General features: G+C 36.8%; 1 protein-coding gene across 1 annotated transcript; it reads left to right on the plus strand.

Annotated features, from left to right (window-relative positions):
- The first annotated feature begins 5,415 nt into the window (after positions 1-5,415).
- On the plus strand, positions 5,416-20,693 carry LOC140144757 (uncharacterized GMC-type oxidoreductase Mb1310-like). Its single transcript, XM_072166563.1, has 15 exons — positions 5,416-5,641; positions 6,032-6,097; positions 7,155-7,300; positions 8,480-8,583; positions 8,782-8,828; positions 10,193-10,321; positions 11,504-11,620; positions 12,611-12,703; positions 13,165-13,230; positions 13,618-13,674; positions 14,215-14,312; positions 14,463-14,655; positions 15,919-15,971; positions 18,744-18,911; positions 20,244-20,693. Exons 1-15 carry the CDS (start codon positions 5,444-5,446, stop codon positions 20,383-20,385), a joined length of 1,677 nt encoding a protein of 558 aa, XP_072022664.1. The 5' UTR covers positions 5,416-5,443; the 3' UTR covers positions 20,386-20,693.
- The last annotated feature ends 1,572 nt before the right edge of the window (positions 20,694-22,265 follow it).

Raw genomic sequence — 22,265 nt, forward strand, 5'->3', positions numbered from 1 at the left:
ACCGAAGCTTTCACAGAAGATCAGAGAGAGGAGGACGCGTTTCGCTGGGCACGCATACAGAAGCAAAAATGAACCTGTAGCTAAGCTGATCCATTGGACACCAAAACATAAAAACAGAAAACCTGGTAGACCCCCTCTAACATACGTGGATGTATTGAAACAGGACACTGTACTGGATGTTATGGATTTGGGAACGGCCATGCAAGACAGAAGGGTTTGGCGTGCTGTTGTAGATCGAGGACACCACTCATCTTAAGCAAAGTAAGCAACTTAACCAGCAGTCTTCTTCTAGAGTTCTTGCAATGTTCTGGACGGCTGATGTATATCCTTATTTACTTGTCCTGCGAAAATCAATGAGTCCATTGTACACTTGCATGGATAAATCCTTGCGTATAAAATCCTCACACGAAAATGGAGCTGCTTTCTCCCAAATGCTTTCTCCCAAATACTAAACTCCTTGCGTCGGTCTCCAAACACGTGACACAGGGTTGATTGCATGCAAAACAAATCACCAGATGACTGACTATAGGACTTCGCGCCACCACACGAGTGTTGGTTAAGTATGTGGCTTCACTGCGACGCATAGCTACGTAAAACCGTACGTATTAACGTACGTAAAAACGTACGGTCTACGTCTACGTTTGGAAAATCGCAATATCTCTATTAAGACCTTGATAGCTCACGTAGATGGAGCGGTCATTATTTACACCAGGGAGGAGAGTGAAGGATTTTCTAATGCTTTCAACAGCAACAAAATCATGTCCTCATTTCTGGTGAAATTATTAATAATAATAATAAAATTACAACTTATAGAATTAATATAATTGCATCAAATAAAGCATGAAATGCCTATTTTTTTCGAGAGGCGGAGAAAGAGACGCGGAAGATACACCACACAGCGTCACCTTCCCTATATCGTCGTGTCAAAAATTACTTGATAGTAGGGCGAATCCACTAGTTCTTCAACAGCCACGCGTGGCGAGTTTGTTCGAGATAGGCCGAGCGGCTCAGGCTAAGCACATCACTTGAACGACATAATATACCATAGCGCTTCCATTAATTAGTTGAAATAACACGTATTTCCGATCTGCGCAGGCTCATTGCCCTGTTTTAAGCGTTGCCAACACACAAAATATCGATTTGTTGTCAGTTTTTGTTTTCAATACGCTGACTGGAAGTTCAATTCACTAAGATACGATTATCATATTCTTTTAACACATATTTTTTTACTGCAATTCCACCGAAAGGTTTTTAAATTGACCGAATATAACGTGATGTATTCAACTGTTTGAAAATATAATCATATCAAGGAATGTGCTTCACCATCAGTCTATTGTATAATGTTATAACAAGGAATGAAGTCAATTCATCTGAACTTACTGAGGATTATGATCTTATTGTCTCTGAGTTTACATACCATTGAAAGACTCGACCTTTAACAATACAGTGACAATAGATTTAACCTGATATTCATAGAAGCATCGCTACTCTATTAGCGATTGGTTTTTAGCCAATGATTGGTTTTTAACCAACATGACCAATCGCTCACCTAGCGCGGAGTACTAGTATAAGCTTATATTGTAATAGAAGCTACTCTCAGTGGCCAGCGGACAGTTTATAAAGACACGTGCTTTGATGGCAAAATAATGCAGAAACCGTAGACTAAATGCCATTGATTTTATGGCAATAGAGTATCTGTCCAGATTATTCGCAATAGGCTTCATGAGTCTAATCTCCTAGCTTACAAGCCACCCAGGTAGCCTAAAATAACTTCAGTTCATCGTCTTATCCGTCTTCGCTGGTGCCGTCAACACTGCGGTTGGAACATACACATTTGGCGCAATGTCATGTTTAGTGATGAAGCAAGATTTTGTTTGAGGAAGCTGGATGGCTGAGTGTTGAGAGTGTGGAGAAGACGTGGCGAACGTTTTGCAGATTGCTGCATTGACAGAGTAACAGCATATGGTGGTGGAATCGTGATGATATGGGCGAGAATATCGATGACAGGAAGACCAGACTTGTAGTAGTCAACGGTAATCTCAAGGCAATCAACTATCGAGATGACATCCTATATCCAGTCGCAGTCCCATTTCTGCAAAACTTTGGACCGAACGCTGTTCAACAGGATGATAACGCTCGACCACACTTGCAAAGAGTTGTAAATGAATTCCTTCAAGAGGAAGGAATTTGACGAATGGAGTGGCTAGCCAATAGCCGGGACTTAAATCCTATCGAACCAAAAAAATTAATCCCGCTCTCCCCGTGGCTCATCAGGTAATGGCGGGCAGATGATCCATGACAAAAGACCTCCTTACAGTCGGTTCCGATTAGGGTGATAAGCCCGATTGTTGCCTACACTTGACTGTCCTGCAAATATTCCCCGACCAGCTATCTACGGCGACCCCCTTCGTTCACCAGGTCACTTGTGCCTTGTACTGAGATGTTGATGCGTCTAATGCACTGCCCCCGTCGGAGCTTGTGCACTAGACACATCAACATCTCAGTACTCGTGCATTATTTTGTACAATTTCACTCCCAACAAGTGATACTCATGTATTAATTTATAATTGGCATCAGTATTTTGTTATATTATAGCGGCTTGTATCTCCCTAGACGACAGTGTTAAAAGCCAAAATACCTCAAGGCCAAAATCACTTTTTACCCAAATTCACACGAATGCACAATAATAACACTTTGTTTGATTAAGGGGGTATTACACCCCTGGCCAATTTTGTGCCTATTTTTGCATTTTTCTCAAAAATTTATAGCGCATTGGTGACAATTGAATTGAATGCACAATAATAACACTTTGTTTGATTAAGGGGGTATTACACCCCTGGCCAATTTTGTGCCTATTTTTGCATTTTTCTCAAAAATTTATAGCGCATTGGTGACAAGTAAAGAAGGACTACAAGTACTGCATTGAAATTTCAGCAACTCAAGGCAAGTAGTTATTGATTTATTGATCAAATATTGGTTTTCCCTCATTTTTGACAGTAACTGTTGTCTGTGCTGAAATGAAGTGAATACCCTATTGAATTTGAACAACCAGTTCCAAAGATATGAGCAATTAAAGCAAACAAAAGGAAAGAAAATTAAGGAAATATTTCCTTAGTTTGGCTATATATATCTTAAAATCAATATTTCCGAGTTCCGACTGATTTTGCTTGATCGCATCACATATTTGCGTCCACTTTCAATGTTGCGCAGTGATAAACAAGCAGCTTTTGACATGGACGTGATCTGATTCGCCATTGTCAACGAAGTGTCAAACATAACACCCAGATTTCTTATGTCAGTGGATAGATATAGCAATGAGTAACCTTAAGGGTGATGGGCTGTCTCTAAAATTAACCTTAATGTTGAAACCTTAAGGGGGCACAACACTAAATCCTTCCGCACTTGGTGTAACCTTGTTTAGTTCCGGTTAAAAATAGCACCTGAGCGAAATGCATCAGCCTCTCGAGGGTACTAAGTTTAAGTGAATTGTGCTTCTTTTTATGAGAACAACAGAGTAGGACCTCAACATTAAAAATCTGTTCAAAAATGTTTCAAATCGATTGTGAATTAGTCCCGGGAATTAGTGATGGGCTGTCGGAATAATATCATGGCCGGAACTGGTAATGAGGCGCAATTGTCGGCTGGAATTCGCGAGGGCGCTGCTCAGGTGCCCGTAGCTCAAAAGTTCATCTAGATTGGTCACACAAAAAGCTAAATTTTTATTAAATTTCAGACTTTATACTTTAAGAAGATATATACGAAATTTTTTCATCTTCAAAAGAAAGGGTAGAAATTCGAATTTACTTTCTTGTACTTCTACGTGTATTTCAATGAGACGATTTACTTGAAATGTAATGTAACTTATAAAAATACTAATTAGTATATTCTATGGTGTAAAGTATTTATTTACGAGGTACGAAATACGTACTAAAGTCAATTATGGATAGCTATCGGCCCGGGGGACCACTCACATAAATTGTCTGTACGCATGCATGATCAAAAAAAAGTAATAAGGCGTGTTTTTTTTTTATGGCAAGGCAAGTTACGCGCGTGACGCATTTAGGGTCTAAAAAACACCGATTTTCAAGAATAGGGATAGTTTTCTGAAACTGAACAACTTGTTTAGGGTACCTTTTCAAAATTTTGGTAAATTACGAATCCAAAAAGGGTACATTTGTTACAATTTTACTGGCCAAAAACTCTAATATAAGAGGGTAACTTCTATTTTAAATTACCTTATTAAGGGGCTAAATTTGCTTGTATCGTAAAACCCGTTTAGGGGGTGTTTGAAAAAAATTTGGTCACGCATGCGTACACTGTCATATTTGAGTGGCTCCCACCCCCCGGGGCTATCGGTTACTGCCATATAGCGCTATATATACATGTAGGTGCTATATTTGCTCGATAGCTGTCGGTTACTGATGTGCACCAGTAACTGATATTGTTTACTGGTATGTGCTTTGGGTGTCTATGTGGTAAAGGTCCGTATATTGGTAAATTCACAAAAAGTTAAAAATCTTAAATATTTTTTTGGATACTAAACCTGACTGATATTGATTTTTTTTATTTATTAATTGAGTGTTACAATGTGACACCTCAACGTTTACAGCATTTTGTAAATAAGTGCTTGAAATTACGCCAGCACATAAGCATACTATCAGCCTCAATATCCCTCCTACCGAGGGAAAATGTATAACACCAACCAAAACACCAAAAACATTTTTTCTTATATCTCTGTAGCCAAGTCGTATATATAGAAACGTGCGTTTTTTAAAACTCCTTTACTGTGCATTACACAACCTCATTAATATTTAGCCCTTGGGGTATAGGCGGACTCTTTTCAGGCTATTATTGGCACTTCGTGAACACAAATTCTTAATGTGAAGTCTGTATTTTGGTTACACACCAGCATATTGGTATGTAAAACCCCTCATTATCTTCGCGCTGAATTCAAATCAATACAATTTACTGCAAAAATTAAAATGGGCATTTTGCCACCTTCAAATTAGTTTACTGAGACCACAACACTCAATTGTAACAATCGTAAATTAATATACCGCAATTAAATTTCCATTTCCTACTATTTTGAAATACCAGTATAATTATGATTAAATAGTTTTTAAGTTATAGACTTAGTTATTACGACTTAGAAACATTTTGTGAGGTAAACAAACCCCCACCCTTTTCATATTTAGTGCTTCAATGAATACAAAATTCGGATTTACATTTACAATATAATAATGCCAGAACTTGACACTTTGCCCTTTAGAATCTATTTAGCACGAGTTGACCTGCAGGTATCGTGTCTTGGTAAACGTACTATATGTCAATTCTATGGCACGGTTGACCTGCTGATATCGTGACATGGTAAACTTACTATGTCCATTTTTGCACAGTTGAGTACAACTAAATAAAACCACTGAGAAAGTAAAAACAGCTGGAAATGGCTGATTTTGCGTGCGACTTCGCAGTAGTTGGTGCTGGTAGTGCAGGTTGTGTAGTAGCTGCGAGATTATCAGAAGATTCTGATAATGAAGTAATTTTATTTGAAGCCGGTCCTTCTGATGACGAATTTCCATCTATTTATGTACCAAGCGAAGCAGCCTTACTACAGAAAACACAAATGGATTGGCAATACGAGGTATAACAACGGACATTTACATCATGTATTACGCTACTAACCTTAAACATATTTTACCAATTGTTTTAGTTTAAAAAGGGTGATTTAAAAAAAAAATAAGTGTTTTAAATTAATTCAATAATTATGTATCACAATCAAAATTGAACTTCATTGCTATTGATGTTTAATAATCATGGAATTGATCGAGTTATCTGCCTTCGCATATTCTCACATTATCCTTTTCATTTTGCATATTTAGTCTAATTTAGAGAGTGTTCTGAAATATCATGGTGGGGGAATACAGAGAGGGAATGGGGTATTGTTTTGACTTCTTGAATGACAATGTACACATACTGACATTAATTTTATTATATATTTTGTTGATGTTTTGCATACTACCCACGATTGAAGACCGTCCCTCAGAAGATGTCCCAGAAAGGATTCAAGAAGCATGTGTCATCGTGGCCTCGAGGAAAGGTATGGTAAATACGGCATTCAGATGATAATTATAGGCCTATAACTCATACAAAGTTTCTTGTCATTTGATTGGCCAATTACTATTGATTATTTCTGATATTTTTAGCGGCCAGCTGTAAAGGACTTTTGCACTCCGCGTCCGTGCAATAGTCACTTTTCAATTGCACGGACGCGGAACTACCATAGAAACGCTGACAGACGCGCGAGCGTATAGTGCGTGGTTTCCGCCTCGACTCACCAATTATAGGTGCGGCTTCGAAAATAGATATACATTTCGATTTTGTTTTGTTTTCCCGGTGATTTATAATATCAAGTGGAAGAAAGAGAACTTATATGAGTTATATAAAACAAAATGGATGTTTTTATGAGTTCAATGGAACAGTCCATATTTCACCTAATGAAAATAATCTTACCATTGAACTCATAAACATTCAGGATTTGTATTTGGAGGTGCAACCCCCATGATACTATGGGCCATATGGGGAGTCTATACGCTGGCGAAGTGATATATTAATCGGATTAGACCTAACTATGATAGCAATAGGTGAAAATAATTTTTGAATATATCGCTCTGCACTAGTACGTTTATGCGTTACCTTAGAACGATAGATTGCAAAGAACAGAGATAAAAATCTGGATCGTAATTATATAGAATCCTTGCTACAACCCATACCAATACGTTGCTCTCATCATGCTGATCACTCGCACCTGTAAGATTGGTATCTTTGAAAAGAGTCGTATTGCATTAATCTATGATTGCAGACATACACAGGTGATGAGTAAAACCTGCTTGTAGTGAAGGGCGATATATTCAGAAATTGTTTCCCCCTATTGCTATGGTAGTTAATGCGCTTATTATATTATTTCTACGGCGAAAAGCATCTTACCTCTCTTACACCTCTGGTTCAAGAGAATAAGAAGTGGTTACATGAATTTTATAGTGACATTTATGCAACTTTGAACAGTTTTATATATGCAAGATGTCTTAACATAAGAATGGCCTTTTAAAGACGAGTCCACATCTTTTTGTCTCGGACTATATTTATATTGATTTCAGGTGATAGGCGGATGTTGTGCTCATAATGACATGTTATGGGTGCGTGGCCATGCTGATGACTTCGACTCCTGGGAACGGTTAGGAGCAGATGGATGGGGATGGAAGGGCGTTTTGCCGTACTTCTTGAAATTGGAAAATTGGAAATGGTACATATTACTTCATATAACTATTACTACTAAACTGCTCATAGAATTGGCATTTGCACTTATATTAAGAGACATTTTGTTGAACAATTAAGAGTTCAGGATATATACATCTGCTCCGAATTTTGACAGGCTTTACTTGTCACAAATCGACTAATTTCTTTTAAGTTAAGCTATATTTTTAATTGAGTTTCAAAATTGATAACATTTCCATTGTATTTTCCTTGCAACACGTCAATGATGAACACATCGCAAAAGTGCTTTTGAGTAGTAAAAAAACCACAGAATGTAATTTTAAAGATCTTGCATTTTAGTTTATCTTGCATACATAAAGGTATATGGAATTAAGTCCCACACTTGCGCAGTGGGACCTGAGAGCACTTTAAACACAAATCAAATTGCATTCTGAAAACGAGAAGTTCACGTTATAATACAAATTGTATGGCAATTTAGTAAAAAGTGAAAGTTTAGAAATTTTTGATATCTAACATTCCCCGAAGTAAACTTTGTCAATCTAATAATATGTACTTAAAGTGTATGTAGCTGGGATGAAAAGCCGACCATCAATTGTATATTTTGACCTTTCGTATTAAAAATATACATTTTGTTTTCAAAAAGAGATAACATTTTTAGGTGTTTTGGGGTAAATGCATATCTTCAACACGAAAGGTCAAAATGTTTATATGATGGGCGGCTTTTCCTTCCAACTACATGCACTGTAAGTACATATCATTAGATTTATGCAATTTACTTCGAGTATTCTTAAATGTGAAACATTTCAATTCTCAATGATTTGCCATAAAATTTTGTATTATATTGTGAATTTCGAAAAATCAAAATTATGTGGTATCAGAAGGACATTCCTTGTATTCAAAATGTAATTTGGTGTGTCTGATGTACTCGCAGGTTCCACAAAAAATACGTTAAAACGTCGCTATCCGAGCCCTTAACAAAATGTAGAACATTTTGACGTCTGTTGAACTTCTGGATTGTTTTTTCATTCATTAGAAGTTGCATAATGTTATTTACATGTAATGATACTTAATATTGTGTGAACAGTTTTGTGAACTCTTCCGTACTCACAATAACCATTATAACAGAGGATAACTGAACTCAATTAAGAGCTCGAACGATTTCAACCTAATAATGATCTATTCTCATGTTTTATGACATGTACTCTAGTGATATTTACCGAGATTCCCCGCTTCATAATGAAGGTGGGCCAATAACCATCACCAACCACCCCGATTATAGGACAGAAGCCTCCAAATGTTTCGTTAAATCGGGTTAGTATACAATTTGGTATAATTTTTTCATGTTTACATAAGATAAACATAATCTGCAGAGTAATAATATGAATAACATCCACTGAAGACGCCCGGTTGTGTCGGTGAAAGCGCTCCGCGAGTGTCCTAAATTTGAGCAGCGTAAAGTTTTATTTACCGCTACGTAATACATCATAACATTATTATTATTTACAATAGGAACGGAACTTGGTTACAACATCATTGATATCAATGGAGGACAGAACGTAAGCTATTTTAACATGTTTAAGGGATGTGGTGTGAACGTTTGGACAGTATTTATTGTGGGACATTAGAGGACATCAGATATATCGAATTGCATTCTGAATACGAAAAATGTCCTTCTGATATCAAATAATTTTGATTTTTTGAAATTCGCAATGTAATACACATTTTATAGCAAATGATTAAAATTGTTTCATATTTAACAGTACCCGAACTAAACTTTATAAATCTGATGATTTATATTTAAAGTGTATGCAGGTGGGATGAAAAGCCGACGATCAATTGAAAATTTTGACCTTTCGTATTGAAGATATGGATTTTTTCCCAAAACACCAAAAATAGGTCATTTTGGGAAAATATCTTCAATACGAAAGGTCCAAATTTTCAATTGATCGTCGGCTTTTCCTCCCAGCTACATACACTTTAAGAATATATCATTAGATTTATAAAATTTACTTCAATGACTGTTGTTATATATCAAAAATATGAACAATATCAAATTTTAATAATTTGTCATAACATTTGTATTATATCGTGAATTTCAAAAACTTAAAATTATTTGATATCAGAAAGACATTCTTCGTATTCAGAATGCAATTCGATATGTCTGATGTGCTCTCATGTCCCACAAAAATACGTCGAAACGCTCATTCCAGATACCTTAACTTTCTCTACTAGTAATTTGTAATAGTAACTCGCATATGTAGAACTATATTAACAGTTTGTGACGATAGCCTTATTTTACACCAAAGAGGGCCGCTAAATTGCGCAAGAATTCAAGAATTGTTTTGTCCCTATAATTATGGAGACAGTTTTGGCGTCATTTTTTGGAATTTTTACGGTTTCTAGGAAAACAATTACAAAGGGTTGACATTAAAGAAAATTACAATTTCCGTATGTTATAAAACCAAACATACCGTATAAATACCATAGTGTATTCGGCAAATAATTATATATATAAATTTCGTGATACGACATAATACGACGTCATCGTGAAAATTAAGAAAATTCTGAATGTAAGTATCGATTTGACCAGTATACACATAAGGGTGATACTTATATTCTAACGTATATCGTGAGGACTGGTTGGAAATGTCGTCGATGCACTAGCCTCTAGCCATTGCGGCTCGGGAATATGTCAGCAGTAGCGTAAGTGAGCATTTTTACCGATCCATGACAGCGCTCCCAGGGTTTTTCTCCAGTTTTCCTCCTGCATTCTAAAATCGGACCTCTTCCCGTATTCCTGTCTTGTCTAATCCTAGTCACCTCATTATGTTATGCTTCACAACAGCAGTTGTAGATCACTAAGTAGATGATAAAGTTGCATATCATAAATCCATGATATGTTATTTTCACAATTTGATAGATCGGATTCGGCGACCATCCTGCCAACATTGATGAAAATGGCAAGAGAAGTAGTTGTGGCAGTGCCTATGTTAAACCTGCTGAAAGACGTCCTAATTTTAAAGTCCTCACGCGAGCCCATGTCATCAAGGTTGGTATACATACACACACTACACAAAAGTATTGCAACATCTGAAAAAAAGAAGAAGTCGACAAACAGTCAGTTGAACATTCAACTAACATGTCCAATACCCTGTCAATTTCACATTACGTAAATGCTCTTTGTATGATATGATTATGACCAGACTAATGAAAGGTGTCACCTATGGTCACATAGTACGCGTTATCCAGTGCTTATAGTGGTGGCAAGATGGAAATTCGTTTGAATGCAGAGAAGAAGAATCTTAAGCCCACAAAATATCCAGATGCCTTTAAAATGGTAGCCATACGGTATATTTGGTTTCTGCAACGTGTCAAGAAATTGGTTACGAATGTAGATTGCACGCACGGGGTGCTTGGAAGAGAAATAATAGTCTTAATTAATATGACGTCTTATAATGGTTGGGAGACTAGGCAATGTTAAGTTCCAACTTGTAATAATAAGGCCACGTGGTTACTCCATAAAGGACATAATGACATTTAAACATGTAACTAACACAAAACAACATTTTGGTGTTATTCAAGGTCGTCCGGATGCCTTATGTTATATCTACGCTAACTTTCTTTCTTCTGAGTCCCCAGGCCTTGAAGAACCCTTGTCTTCTAAGACTATTGATTTCTTCCTCCCGGCACATTCGCAGAAACCATTTTGCAACCATTTTTAAAGCACCTGGACATTTTCTGGACTAAAGTTTCATAATTTCTGCATTGAAACGGATTCCCGCCCTTCCGCCATTGTAATCACTGGAATACACACATGTTGGCACCATAGTGGACACCTTCCATCCATTGATTAGCCGAACCTCCATTGTTATTGCTATCTAGCAAATAACGGGAACTATACATGATATTTGATCAATTGGCCAATTTACAGTTTGTCGAATGTTGCAATACTTTTGTGCACTCTCAGAAACGCACTTCTTTAAAGTGATGTAACCTCTTAATTATTCAAGCAAGATATATCGAAGTTATTATTCGGAAAGGAAGGAATGTAAAATATAAACACAGATTTATAGTAAATCAAAAAAAAGAAAGAAATTGGAACACAAATTGGGAATTTCAAAATTGGGCTTTTATGCGTTTTTTGTTATCTACCTTTGTACAATTTTTGAATAAAAAAAAGTTGGGTAACCCTGTAGCATTCAATGTTGAATGATGTTATCACATGTTTCAGATTGACATCGTCAACAAGCAAGCAGTTGGTATTCGTTTTATACAAGATGGCAAGGAGAAAACGTGTCGTGTAAGAAAAGAGGTGATCGTAGCTGGAGGCTCTATTCAATCTCCACAGGTAAACACATCTTATCGTCTAGATTAAACCTAGAAACCTGAAAAGGTGACATACAATCTGCATACTATACAGCTAGCCTGCGCAATTTAGGGAAAGTACCTGCTAAAGTCTGTTCTAAATTTATCCCACCAAAAGGGGTCAAGCGAGATTGAGAATGAGTATTGCAACTTTATAGCACATTATGCGTAGCATTTTAACAAAACAACACTTTCAGGTACATTTTCTTTCCAGGAATTTATTACAAAACTAAAGACGCTATAATAAACGGTCGTCGACCCCGGGTAAGCGTAATAATATTTAACATTTGTAGGAAGGATAAGTCTTTTGTCTCGTCAGGTATTTTGCCACACAAAAAGGGAGAAAACAGCAGTGATAAAAAGATAAGACTCTGGTTATATATACTAGCGTCATATGGGCACGGTGGGGTGGGGGGGGCACGTAACCCCAAATCGATCTCAAAATTGAGAAAATCTCATAGGAAAATTGCCGAAAAATGGCTTGTGCCCCCCCCCCCCCAATCAGACCCGGTGCCCTCCAACCCCCCATCATGGTCGGTGCCCCCCTCCCCATATGATGACCCACGCTACGCCACTGTTATACTCGTTCACTTGCTTGACCCCTGCAATGCCTGCAGGTGAGATATATTATTTAGAACAGGTACTTTTCCTAATTTGCGTGGGTTTTATGTACGCTTTAAGGAGATAACAACAAATACCCGTTATCAGTCTGTCAGTGGTCACTGTAATTTATATGTTCCTGTACGTTTCCGTATGGTCAGAATTCAGTAGAAACATCCAACGTTGATTAAAATATAAGTTATTTTAACTTTATATCTTATATTTATAGTAAAATAATAATAAATATTAATAATAAAATTCAGTAGTTTGCATGTTGTATTGTTTTCACATCCGCGTGATCTTTTGTTCAAAGTTCCTTTTTCATTTCTTTATAATTGTATAAGTGCTTTCTTTATTATGTTTTCATTGATAGTTGTTGATGCTTTCTGGTATCGGGCCTAGAGCACATCTAGAGAATCACGGAATCACGTGCATAGCAGATCTTCCTGTCGGACAAAATCTCCAGGTACACATGAAGTGGTCAGATGCAAATACGGTCTAACCATTTTTTTCTCAAATTTAAATCTATGCAAATGTACCATAATTGGTCACATATAAAGATATAATTTTAGTTTGTCTTATTTTCAAAAATTGTGGGATTTGTAAAGCGATGTGTCGATTTATATAACTAGCAGTAATCCCCAAAAGTTTGAAAATTGCCTATGTCGCGCTTTGTCTGAAGTTTTCACCACATATATTGTCTCGACGGATTTATTTTTGCGGATTTCTCAAATATAGCTTAAAACTTACATGTTCGGGTGCTGATATAGAACCGTTGATTTAACAGCAAATTCAATTGGTGGAAAGGTGAAAATGCTTGAGACGAAAATGGGAAAACTGCAATTGCTAACATGATAACAGAAAAAAACATTACAAACATTGAAACACTATGGCAATATAACTTAAATTTTCATTTCAATACTACAGGATCATATAGCTGTACAGCTAAAGGTGGACGTAGAAAAACGAGATAGTGTACTCACATTGGAGACGGTGGGTTGATACACATACATGTCTGATTATTTATTTACACTTAATCTGCATTTTGATGGGGGTAAAGTGGGAGATGAGGCTGACAATTAAGTCACACTTATTTTGTTCCTAAAAAGTAACAGCGAGTACTCATTTGTCAAAATGTTGTCAATTACGATACTTCTAGGAAACAGCTCCCAAATGTAGCATTTGTATAAAATATCTAAATGTATCCAGGATATCAACACATAGATTTTGGCAAAAATAAAAACGTATTAAAATATACCACCCAAAAAAGTTGACTGAGCCCAAAATGAAATATGACGTCCAAATGAATGCTCCATGCAATTCGCATGCCAAAATAATCACATTTCTGTATCATTAACGATTACTTATTCTGCAATTTAGAATTTGGCTTCTTTCAATGGAACTGAAGCGTCGGCGTTTTTCAAGACGGGACATGAGGTATATTACTGAATTTCTTAAACGTTAAATTAACGATAACGATTTGAATACTGCACTTTCGCTGCTCATGAAAAATAAATCTAAAACCCGGGTCTAAAACATTAAAGCTGAATTTTCAGAATTTATGCTCAATCGGTTTTGCAGAAAAGCGAATCGCAAGCATGCTATGTGTTAAAAACGACGGCGCTTTTAATTAATTTACTCTTGTTGATCATCTACTTTCGGAAGTGATGTATTAAAATAATAATAATGAACATCAGTGGATGTCCTAAAATGTAACTAATTTGTTATACTTCGCCGTGATAGCATAAGTACAAAACACATAATTCTGCGATTGCCAATCGTTTTTGAAAAGCGATGCAGGTGTAATGTGATCGCTCAGTGATCTAGTGTGAATTCAGATTAACGCCGTTAATTACTTCCTCAAAAGTACCGACAGCTAAGAAAATAATGGTATATAAGTCTATATTCAAATGTTGTATTAGTAAAATCTAGCAGTTTACGTTATGCTTTTATTACATTCAACATACGTCGTTGTAGCCGGAAACCACGTGGCCAGACGCACAGATCGGAGCAGTCTCTAATTTTTATTCCTTTGGTATCGACGAACCTGATTGTTTCCCATTGAATTCTAAAAGGTAAGGACAAAATGTACTTTCGCTATGCAGACCACGCACTACAAAATAAAGAACGTAAAGGTCATGTTTACTTCTGAACAGGTGCTTACTTGAAAGGGCCGTCATGAGGCCCCATTAACATTCGCACAAACACATTGGTCCTCCCTACAGGTTTTATCCTAACATGGGATACGACATGGACAGAGAAGGCCGATATCGTCGGGCCGGTATGACGTTTATACCGATAGTCCTTCACCCAAGAAGTGATGGCGAGATTACATTGGCTAGCAATGATCCTTTGCAACCACCGCTTATAGACCCCAGATATCTTGAAGACCCGTTTGATGTCAAAGTACTTGTTGAGGTATTGTTATTAAAAACTTGGTTTGTGTTTGAAAGAAAGTACAATGGTCGTAATGAACTTAAAAGTGGATCTGATGTATTTGATTGACACTTTTGCGACTAACCGGCGCGCCTCAGCAAAGAGTCATGAAGTGTATGCAATAAGCCAACCGGAACGGTATAACAATTTAAATGGCAGTCATTGTTGAAGAATAGTTCTAAGATAGCTTAAGATGACAGACAGACAGGTCTCTAGATCAATTCTACTACCATTCATACATATCACCTGTTTTATTGTATTATTGTGCGAATTGCTCCGTGTACCTTATGGATGACATAAATAAGGATGACTCTGTCGTCGTATTTGCTTAAATAATGATTGCTCTGTGACGATTGACGTCGTATTGAATGCACTCTATATTATAAGGCAATACATTGCATTGTAATCAAGTTCATTGTATTAATCGAGTTCATTGTTTGCAAAGGCATGACAGGCAATTTATACCGATGAGGTTATCATTGGCCCCTTCATTTGGCATAATAATACCGAAATATTTTCAGTATAATAATTTCATAAAGACTATCCATACAATTATAGTTCAAAAATTCTCAAAACAAATCCAAATATGGTTGTTATTACAAGCAGACCATAACTATTTGGATTTGTTTCCAGAACTTTTAGACTATATTTTCAGTACTGATTATTAAAGGAGTATTTCGTGATCCTAGCATCCTCTTTTTATGACATTTTTCAGTACATATCCACGAAAAAAGCATATTCCCAAAATTTCAGTTGATTTCGATTTTGCGTTTGCGAGTTATGCATGATTATGTGTATTACACTGCTCAATAGACAATACGTTGTAATTTCGTTCTGGTGCACCAGAATGAAATTCAAATTTCGCGATATCTTTGCTAAACGAATTAATCTGCAAGAAATATTTTGTACATAAACATTATGTAGCCAGAGTATTCCAGTGATATAAAAATCTCAACTTTTTCTAGAAAAGTGGGGGATGAGGCTGTGGATCACGAAATGCCCTTTTAAAGTAAATAGTAGAAAATTTGCAGCAGCATGTGCGCAAGTACTACCAACCCACTATAGAATATATTACCAATTGCAGGTGTTTAGAATTATGTGAACTATCGGTAGCTCAATAGTATATCCTGAAAACCAACATGATATAAAATATAAGTCACCCTAGCGGCGCGGGTTATTGGTACAAACTGAGTTCTATGCCTAACTCGATTTTTACCTTTTTACCCAACTTGATTTATGTTGCAGGCAATTCGAATGGTGAAGAGATGTACAGAGACTAAAATCATGAAAACCATTGGGTAGGTCAATACCTCATAGTTACGTGTATACCAGGTGCGTAGCAAGAGCATCAGGGGCCCATGGACAAGGAGCAGTACGGGCCCTTTTAACAAGGGCGGAATTTAGCCTACCTTATGGCAGTTATGGGGGCCCTGGGCCAGGCCAAAATTTGGAGGCCCCGAACTCACGTGCCGAGGAAGGCATGAGCACCCACGTCAGTTGCCAAGTTTTGGTTTAACTAAAGGGGGACTACGGGAGACTAACATATTTTGTTCAATTCAATTTCAGGCTACTAGTATTTTGGCCCCAGATCAACATGAATTTTGCTATTTGAATTTGCGCGAAGCGCTGAAAATTGTGCAATTTTGCCCTACTTTAACCAAAAAACATGTTGTTATTGGGGTTAAAAGAAAGATGCATAGGGCAATTTTGGGGCCCCCAAATTTTAGGGGCCCTGGACCCGGACCCATCTGGCCCAATGGTATAAAAATCCAGCCCTGCTCTCCATTATCAGCCATTATTTAATTTTCGCTTTTGTGCTCGGGGCACCTGAACCCTCGGGGCCCATGGACTTCGTCCACCCTGTCCCCCCGCTTGCTACGCGCCTGGTGTATACAGATTACGTACATTATATTTGCGTCATCACCGCATACTGACAAACCCTGAACAATTGTTATCGTGTCCCTTTGTAATAATAATAACGTCGTCCTCTATTCGCCGTAAAAGTCACGTAAATAATCGGATTAACAACCATTACAATAGATGAATACAATAAATTGTGAATATATCGCCCTTCGCTACACCGTTCAAGCGCTATGCATTGAACCATCTAGATGTCAAAGAAAGACTGATTGCTCGAACTTGATTTATATTTGCTGACATGCACAGGTGATTAGTGCAATCTGCTTACAGTGCAGGGAGAGCTACTCAAAAACTGCATCCACTGATCTATACGCTGGCGACGTAATTAATCGGATTAATTACCATAGCGATAGGTGAAAACAATTTTGAACATCGCGCTGCACTACAAGCAGGTTACACTCATCACCTGTGTATGTCTGCACTCATAGATTGAATAAAAGACTGGTCTTTTCAAAGATACTGATCTTACAGGTGCAAGTAATCAGCATGATATGGTTCAATGAAGAGGTACCACGTGAACGTATCAGTGCAGCGCGGTATATTCAAAAATTGTTTTCACCTATTGCTATGGTAGTTAATCTGATTATTACGTCACTTCTACGGCGAACATCCATATAACTCTTTAGTGTTAGTGAATATCATCTGTTCCAGCTCCGATTGTATTGAAAATATAAGTAAGCGTGTCACTTTGAAACAAAAATCTGATGTAGAACTATTATGACTTGCAGCTAATCAACACATGTACGTCTAGTCCTCTACTTTTGACTAGATCATCCTTCGTTTTTCTTTTTTTCAATGTCTGATCAAATGTCGATTACATCAAGTAATTTGGACTGTAGCCATATTATCTAGATAATGTTGGACAGGTCAAGATAATGTTTGACAGGTCAAGATAATGTAGGCAGTTCAACCAACTTTGAAAAAGAGAAACACGTGTTCGTAAGTGGGCACATTACGGACTTGTTGGACAATGAACATCCAATGGACATCCAATAAACTTGTACAGTGATTTGCGCATTCGGAAAATCATACAAATTCTGTTTTTTGCACCTTTGATAGTTGCACAGATGTGCTAACATAGCCCTCTAGTGGATAATAGATAAAATAGGACATTTAATTAAAACTGTAATTTCTCTACACGGGTATAAAAAGTAATTGCATTTAAATAGACCTTCCACTTTGTCAATACTGCTGTTTCCTTGTTTGCAAATTTTTCATTTCAAAAATACCTAATGACAATTTAAATAACTGTCATTTTTCATTAGATATCCACGAAAAAAACCTATTCCCAAAATTTCAGTTGATTCCGATTTTGCGTTCGCGTGCATGATTATGCTCCATAGACAATGCGTTGTAATTTCGTTCTGGTGCACCAGAACGAAATTCAAATTTCACGATATATCTGCTAAACGAATTAATCTGCAAGAAATATTTTGTACATAAACATCATGTAGCCAGAGGTTTCCAGTGATATAAAAATCTCAGCCTTTTTTGAGAAAAGTGGGGGGATGAGGCTGTGGATCACGAAATGCCCTTTTAAGTATATTACATACAATATTTTGTTTGTTGCACTTTCGCTGGGATCACTGAACAGGCTTTTAAAATGCATCAAAGTACTGTAACGTGCATTATATGATTGGCTGAGTGATATCGGGAGTGACATGGCAAAAGCAGTTTTGGACGCAATGGGCTATTCCATTTAAAATCCACACTACCCCTGTGGAAGATTTAGCTAAAGTCTTCCACAGAGGGAGTACGAGTTTTGAATACAATAGACAAATGGGTAACGTCCATTTGAAATACTCACTCCAGTTGTGTAAGATATAGGTAAAGCCATAATACCAGCCTAACAGGGGAGTATGGGGTTCAAAATGATTAACCCAATACCAATTACATTTGAAAAACATACTCCCTGTGTGGAAGATATTTCCAAAATCTTCCACAGGTGGAGAGTGGATTTCAACTGGAATAACCCAATAAGTCGATAACGTCGCCATATCGTTATACAAGATGCCCATTACAGTTATCTGGGATTAGATCAGCATGCGAGAATACCGTCAGAAATTGTCGTAATTTTTAAATATTTTATTCGTCTGCTGTAAAGTTGTTCATATTCTTAATATTTCTATTTTTATTATTATACAATGCAGGGCGAAGTTGATACCGCTTAAGATGCCAGACAGTCACAATGCCGAGTTTTCCGACAAGAATTTAGAGGATTTCGTTCGCCATTTTGCTTTCACCTTGTTCCACCCAGTCGGTACGTGCAAAATGGGAAGGATGGAAGACCATACGACCGTTGTAGATCCTCAATTAAGGTAATACACCGTATGCTATTAAAAATTAATAACTATAGTTATTAATGCCAACATATTTAAATGGTCATTTCGTCATCCACATCATCATCACCCCGATATATTCCATACTGAGATTTTATGTCATCTGAGTACAGGGTCTATCAAAATAAAGTATTAAAAAGTATTGAAAATTATGAGGTATTTGGTCAAAAAAAATTCTTGTTCCCCGACAACTGAAAAATCATTGGTGTATGAAAATGAATAAGGACTCATTTTTCGTCAGAATAGAATATTAAAGTCAGAAAAAAATCATACAAATAACAAGAAATCCTCCTCTAATAATTACCACTTTTAACGACCAAGGCAAAAAGCGGGTTTGCACTGTTGAAATAACGGTAATGGCGCCCTCAGTTTAATGAGAATATATAAATATTAAAAGCTTATTTACAACGAGATTAACAAGATATAGCTAGATATTAACCCTAGTACTACAAGAGGATGCACAAACATGATACAGCAACCTTCCGGTTGTAACACCCCCAAGATTTCAATCCACCATACAAAAAAGCGCGCGTATTTATGCCCAAACAACTTACGTTAATCGTAAATCCATCCTTTGCGTGATAACATTTTACCCCAACACCTTACACGGGGATAGGGCCGACCATCAAAAATGAATCGCGGGCGAGGCCCGCCATAAGTCTCTACAGTAAAATCATTTTGAAAATCCGGTGCAAATTGCAGGTTCGTAATTTTTTTAGCCGAAAATCAATTAGCCTATACTTTTGTACATATAGCCAGAATTTCCCAATTTTGCGAGAGTACGCCCACATTATGACGTCATAGCGATATTTTGTGGGGATGTTTATACCTTTTTGGGTGTCGTCACTGAATAGAGGGGACACTAATAGCAATTACCTATCAAAATATTATGACAATACCCTCTGGCCCCTAACAAATTGTATATTTCAAAGCTACCATGGCTACCGTCCTCGTTCGTTTTGCGGTAGGGATTTGTCGCAGAAAAATTGAATTATTATTATTAGTTTTGTTTTTCATTTTTACAAATATGCCGGTAAAGTATGATAAAATTGTTTTTAGAAGCATTTTGTATTAACACTTTAAATTTGAGAAAATATTTCGTTATGCATATTAAGAAGTTTTGAACATCGAGTCTTGAGTCGGGCAGAAAAAGATGGAACTGCATTTGATATCAAATTCTTCATAAGCTCTGAGACATAGCCCTACCGTATTTTTTGGCCTACATGTAATACGAAACTTTCACTTTCGATGGAGTAACATTATATTTCCTTCACCATATTTTTTGTTGATATCTTCCCCTTTTATTCTCAGGGTGCATGGTATATCAGGATTACGTGTTGTGGATGCGTCAATCATGCCACATCTGACGTCAGGAAATACAAATGCACCGAGCATAATGATTGGAGAGAAGGGAGCTGACATCATACGAACTACTCAACATTCCAAATTATAGACATGTACTCGAATATACTATTATAATTAACCAATCCATACGCAATTTGTTATTATATCCAGGTAACACAACAATTTTGTCGGGGTTCGAACTCACGGCGCACCGCTTTGGATACTCTATGAGCCTTAGACCGCTCGGCCAATTGTCTTGTTGGTATCCATTTGAACATATAATCGCAACTTCAACATAGGCCTACCACGTGACAAGCAAAGGCAGAAAATGTACCATATTTTGGAATTTTATTTGCCTAAAAACATTAATGTGTATTAATAGCGCTCAATTGTTGTTAACTGCGTGTTCTACATACAGAAATCTCTACATGGACAATACATTATATCAATTTTGACTCGCCGCACACGCGCGCTCGTACATCGTATATACATGTGTGTCAGTATAATACTATAGTGGAACCTACCATTTTTCTTGTATACACGTTCGATGTTTTTATCATTTATATAAAAATTCCACATTAGACCTCAAATGTTTTTCAGGAAATAAAAGATTAGATTACCATAAAAACGAAACAGTAATCTTTGGCGGGGTCTAATGTAATTTTTACATAGAATTGTCCACGTTTTTTCTATCCTTATTCTTGCTCAATTAAAAAAACAATTCAAATAAAATTTTCTGCTTCTTAAACGACATCAAATGTGCCACAATTGGGTATCACGATTCGTTATATATGATATGCAGTGAATATTCATATATTCTTTTAAACATAGGATGCTTCAAATTTGACACAAAAAATATTTCATTGAAAACCCACTCCCCCGGGGCTATTTAAAAAAGGTAACCACGTTTCCCTAGAATGTGCAATAAATTAGCATTAAAAGTTATTTTAGCAGCATTCCAGAAACACTTGTCGTTTGGCGAAAAGAGGAGTAATTGAATACGGAGTAGCATGAGCCGTACTGTATACTATTATTACATTATAAAAGTCCGAGGGGCACTCACTAAAAATGGATGACCGGGATGTGCGGCCATATTGACCCCCATTGTGCAACTCCCTCTCACCCAATGAACGTTTTTTAGTTGTACTGAACTTCCTCTCACCCAATGACCCCTTTTTTTGTTTTCCTGTCAAAAGAACCATTTTTTCCCCAAAAACTGTTGAAAATTTTTTCAAAATATTGTGTATCAACTTTTATATTTATATTCCTCCATTCCCCATTGGCGTAAAAGGCCCTATGTCACTTGATCGATAACGCAAAGTATCCTTAAAAAAACAAAATATTTTAGAATATCTCCTGAAATTCAGTGTTACCTTTAGAATACCTACTGATATTTTCCATTATTTTAGAGAATGTTGTGCATTTTTGTGTTTTTTTACAATATTCTTGTCTTTTCTTAGGTTTTATTAAAATGTTTCGTTATTTTGTGTTATCGATCATGTGACATAGGGCCTCTTCAATGAGGAAAAATTGAAAATTGCCCAAATGATGGGGGGGGGGCATTTTGGGTGGGTTTTTCGGGTATGTGTATGTATCAGGTACACAGCAAATAACTTCCACCCTGCCTGCCAGGTGATATGACGTGGAAATTCACTCGCGCTTCTCAAGCAAGAGCTCTTCAATGATCAAAATTGAAAATTGCCCAAATGATGGGGGGGGCATTGTGGTTTTTCGGGGGGGGTGAAAAAATAATATGTTCGAAATTGGCCATATTTTTACTCCCATGAATTTCAAAGCACTGAAAATTAAGGAAAGTGCCAATTTTGGGCTTCAACTTTTCACTTTTGTACGCATTTCAATGGAGAATGAAAAATTCACATGCGTTTTTCCGGAAAATTTTCCTTTGCGGAAAAAATTAAAAATCTTTCTCGTTTTTATTTTTAAGTTCGTAAATAGCATATTACTTTTGGGCTTGGAGATAAAAACAAA

Source organism: Amphiura filiformis, unplaced genomic scaffold (assembly GCF_039555335.1).
Source record: "Amphiura filiformis unplaced genomic scaffold, Afil_fr2py scaffold_78, whole genome shotgun sequence".
Lineage (NCBI taxonomy): Eukaryota > Metazoa > Echinodermata > Ophiuroidea > Amphilepidida > Amphiuridae > Amphiura > Amphiura filiformis.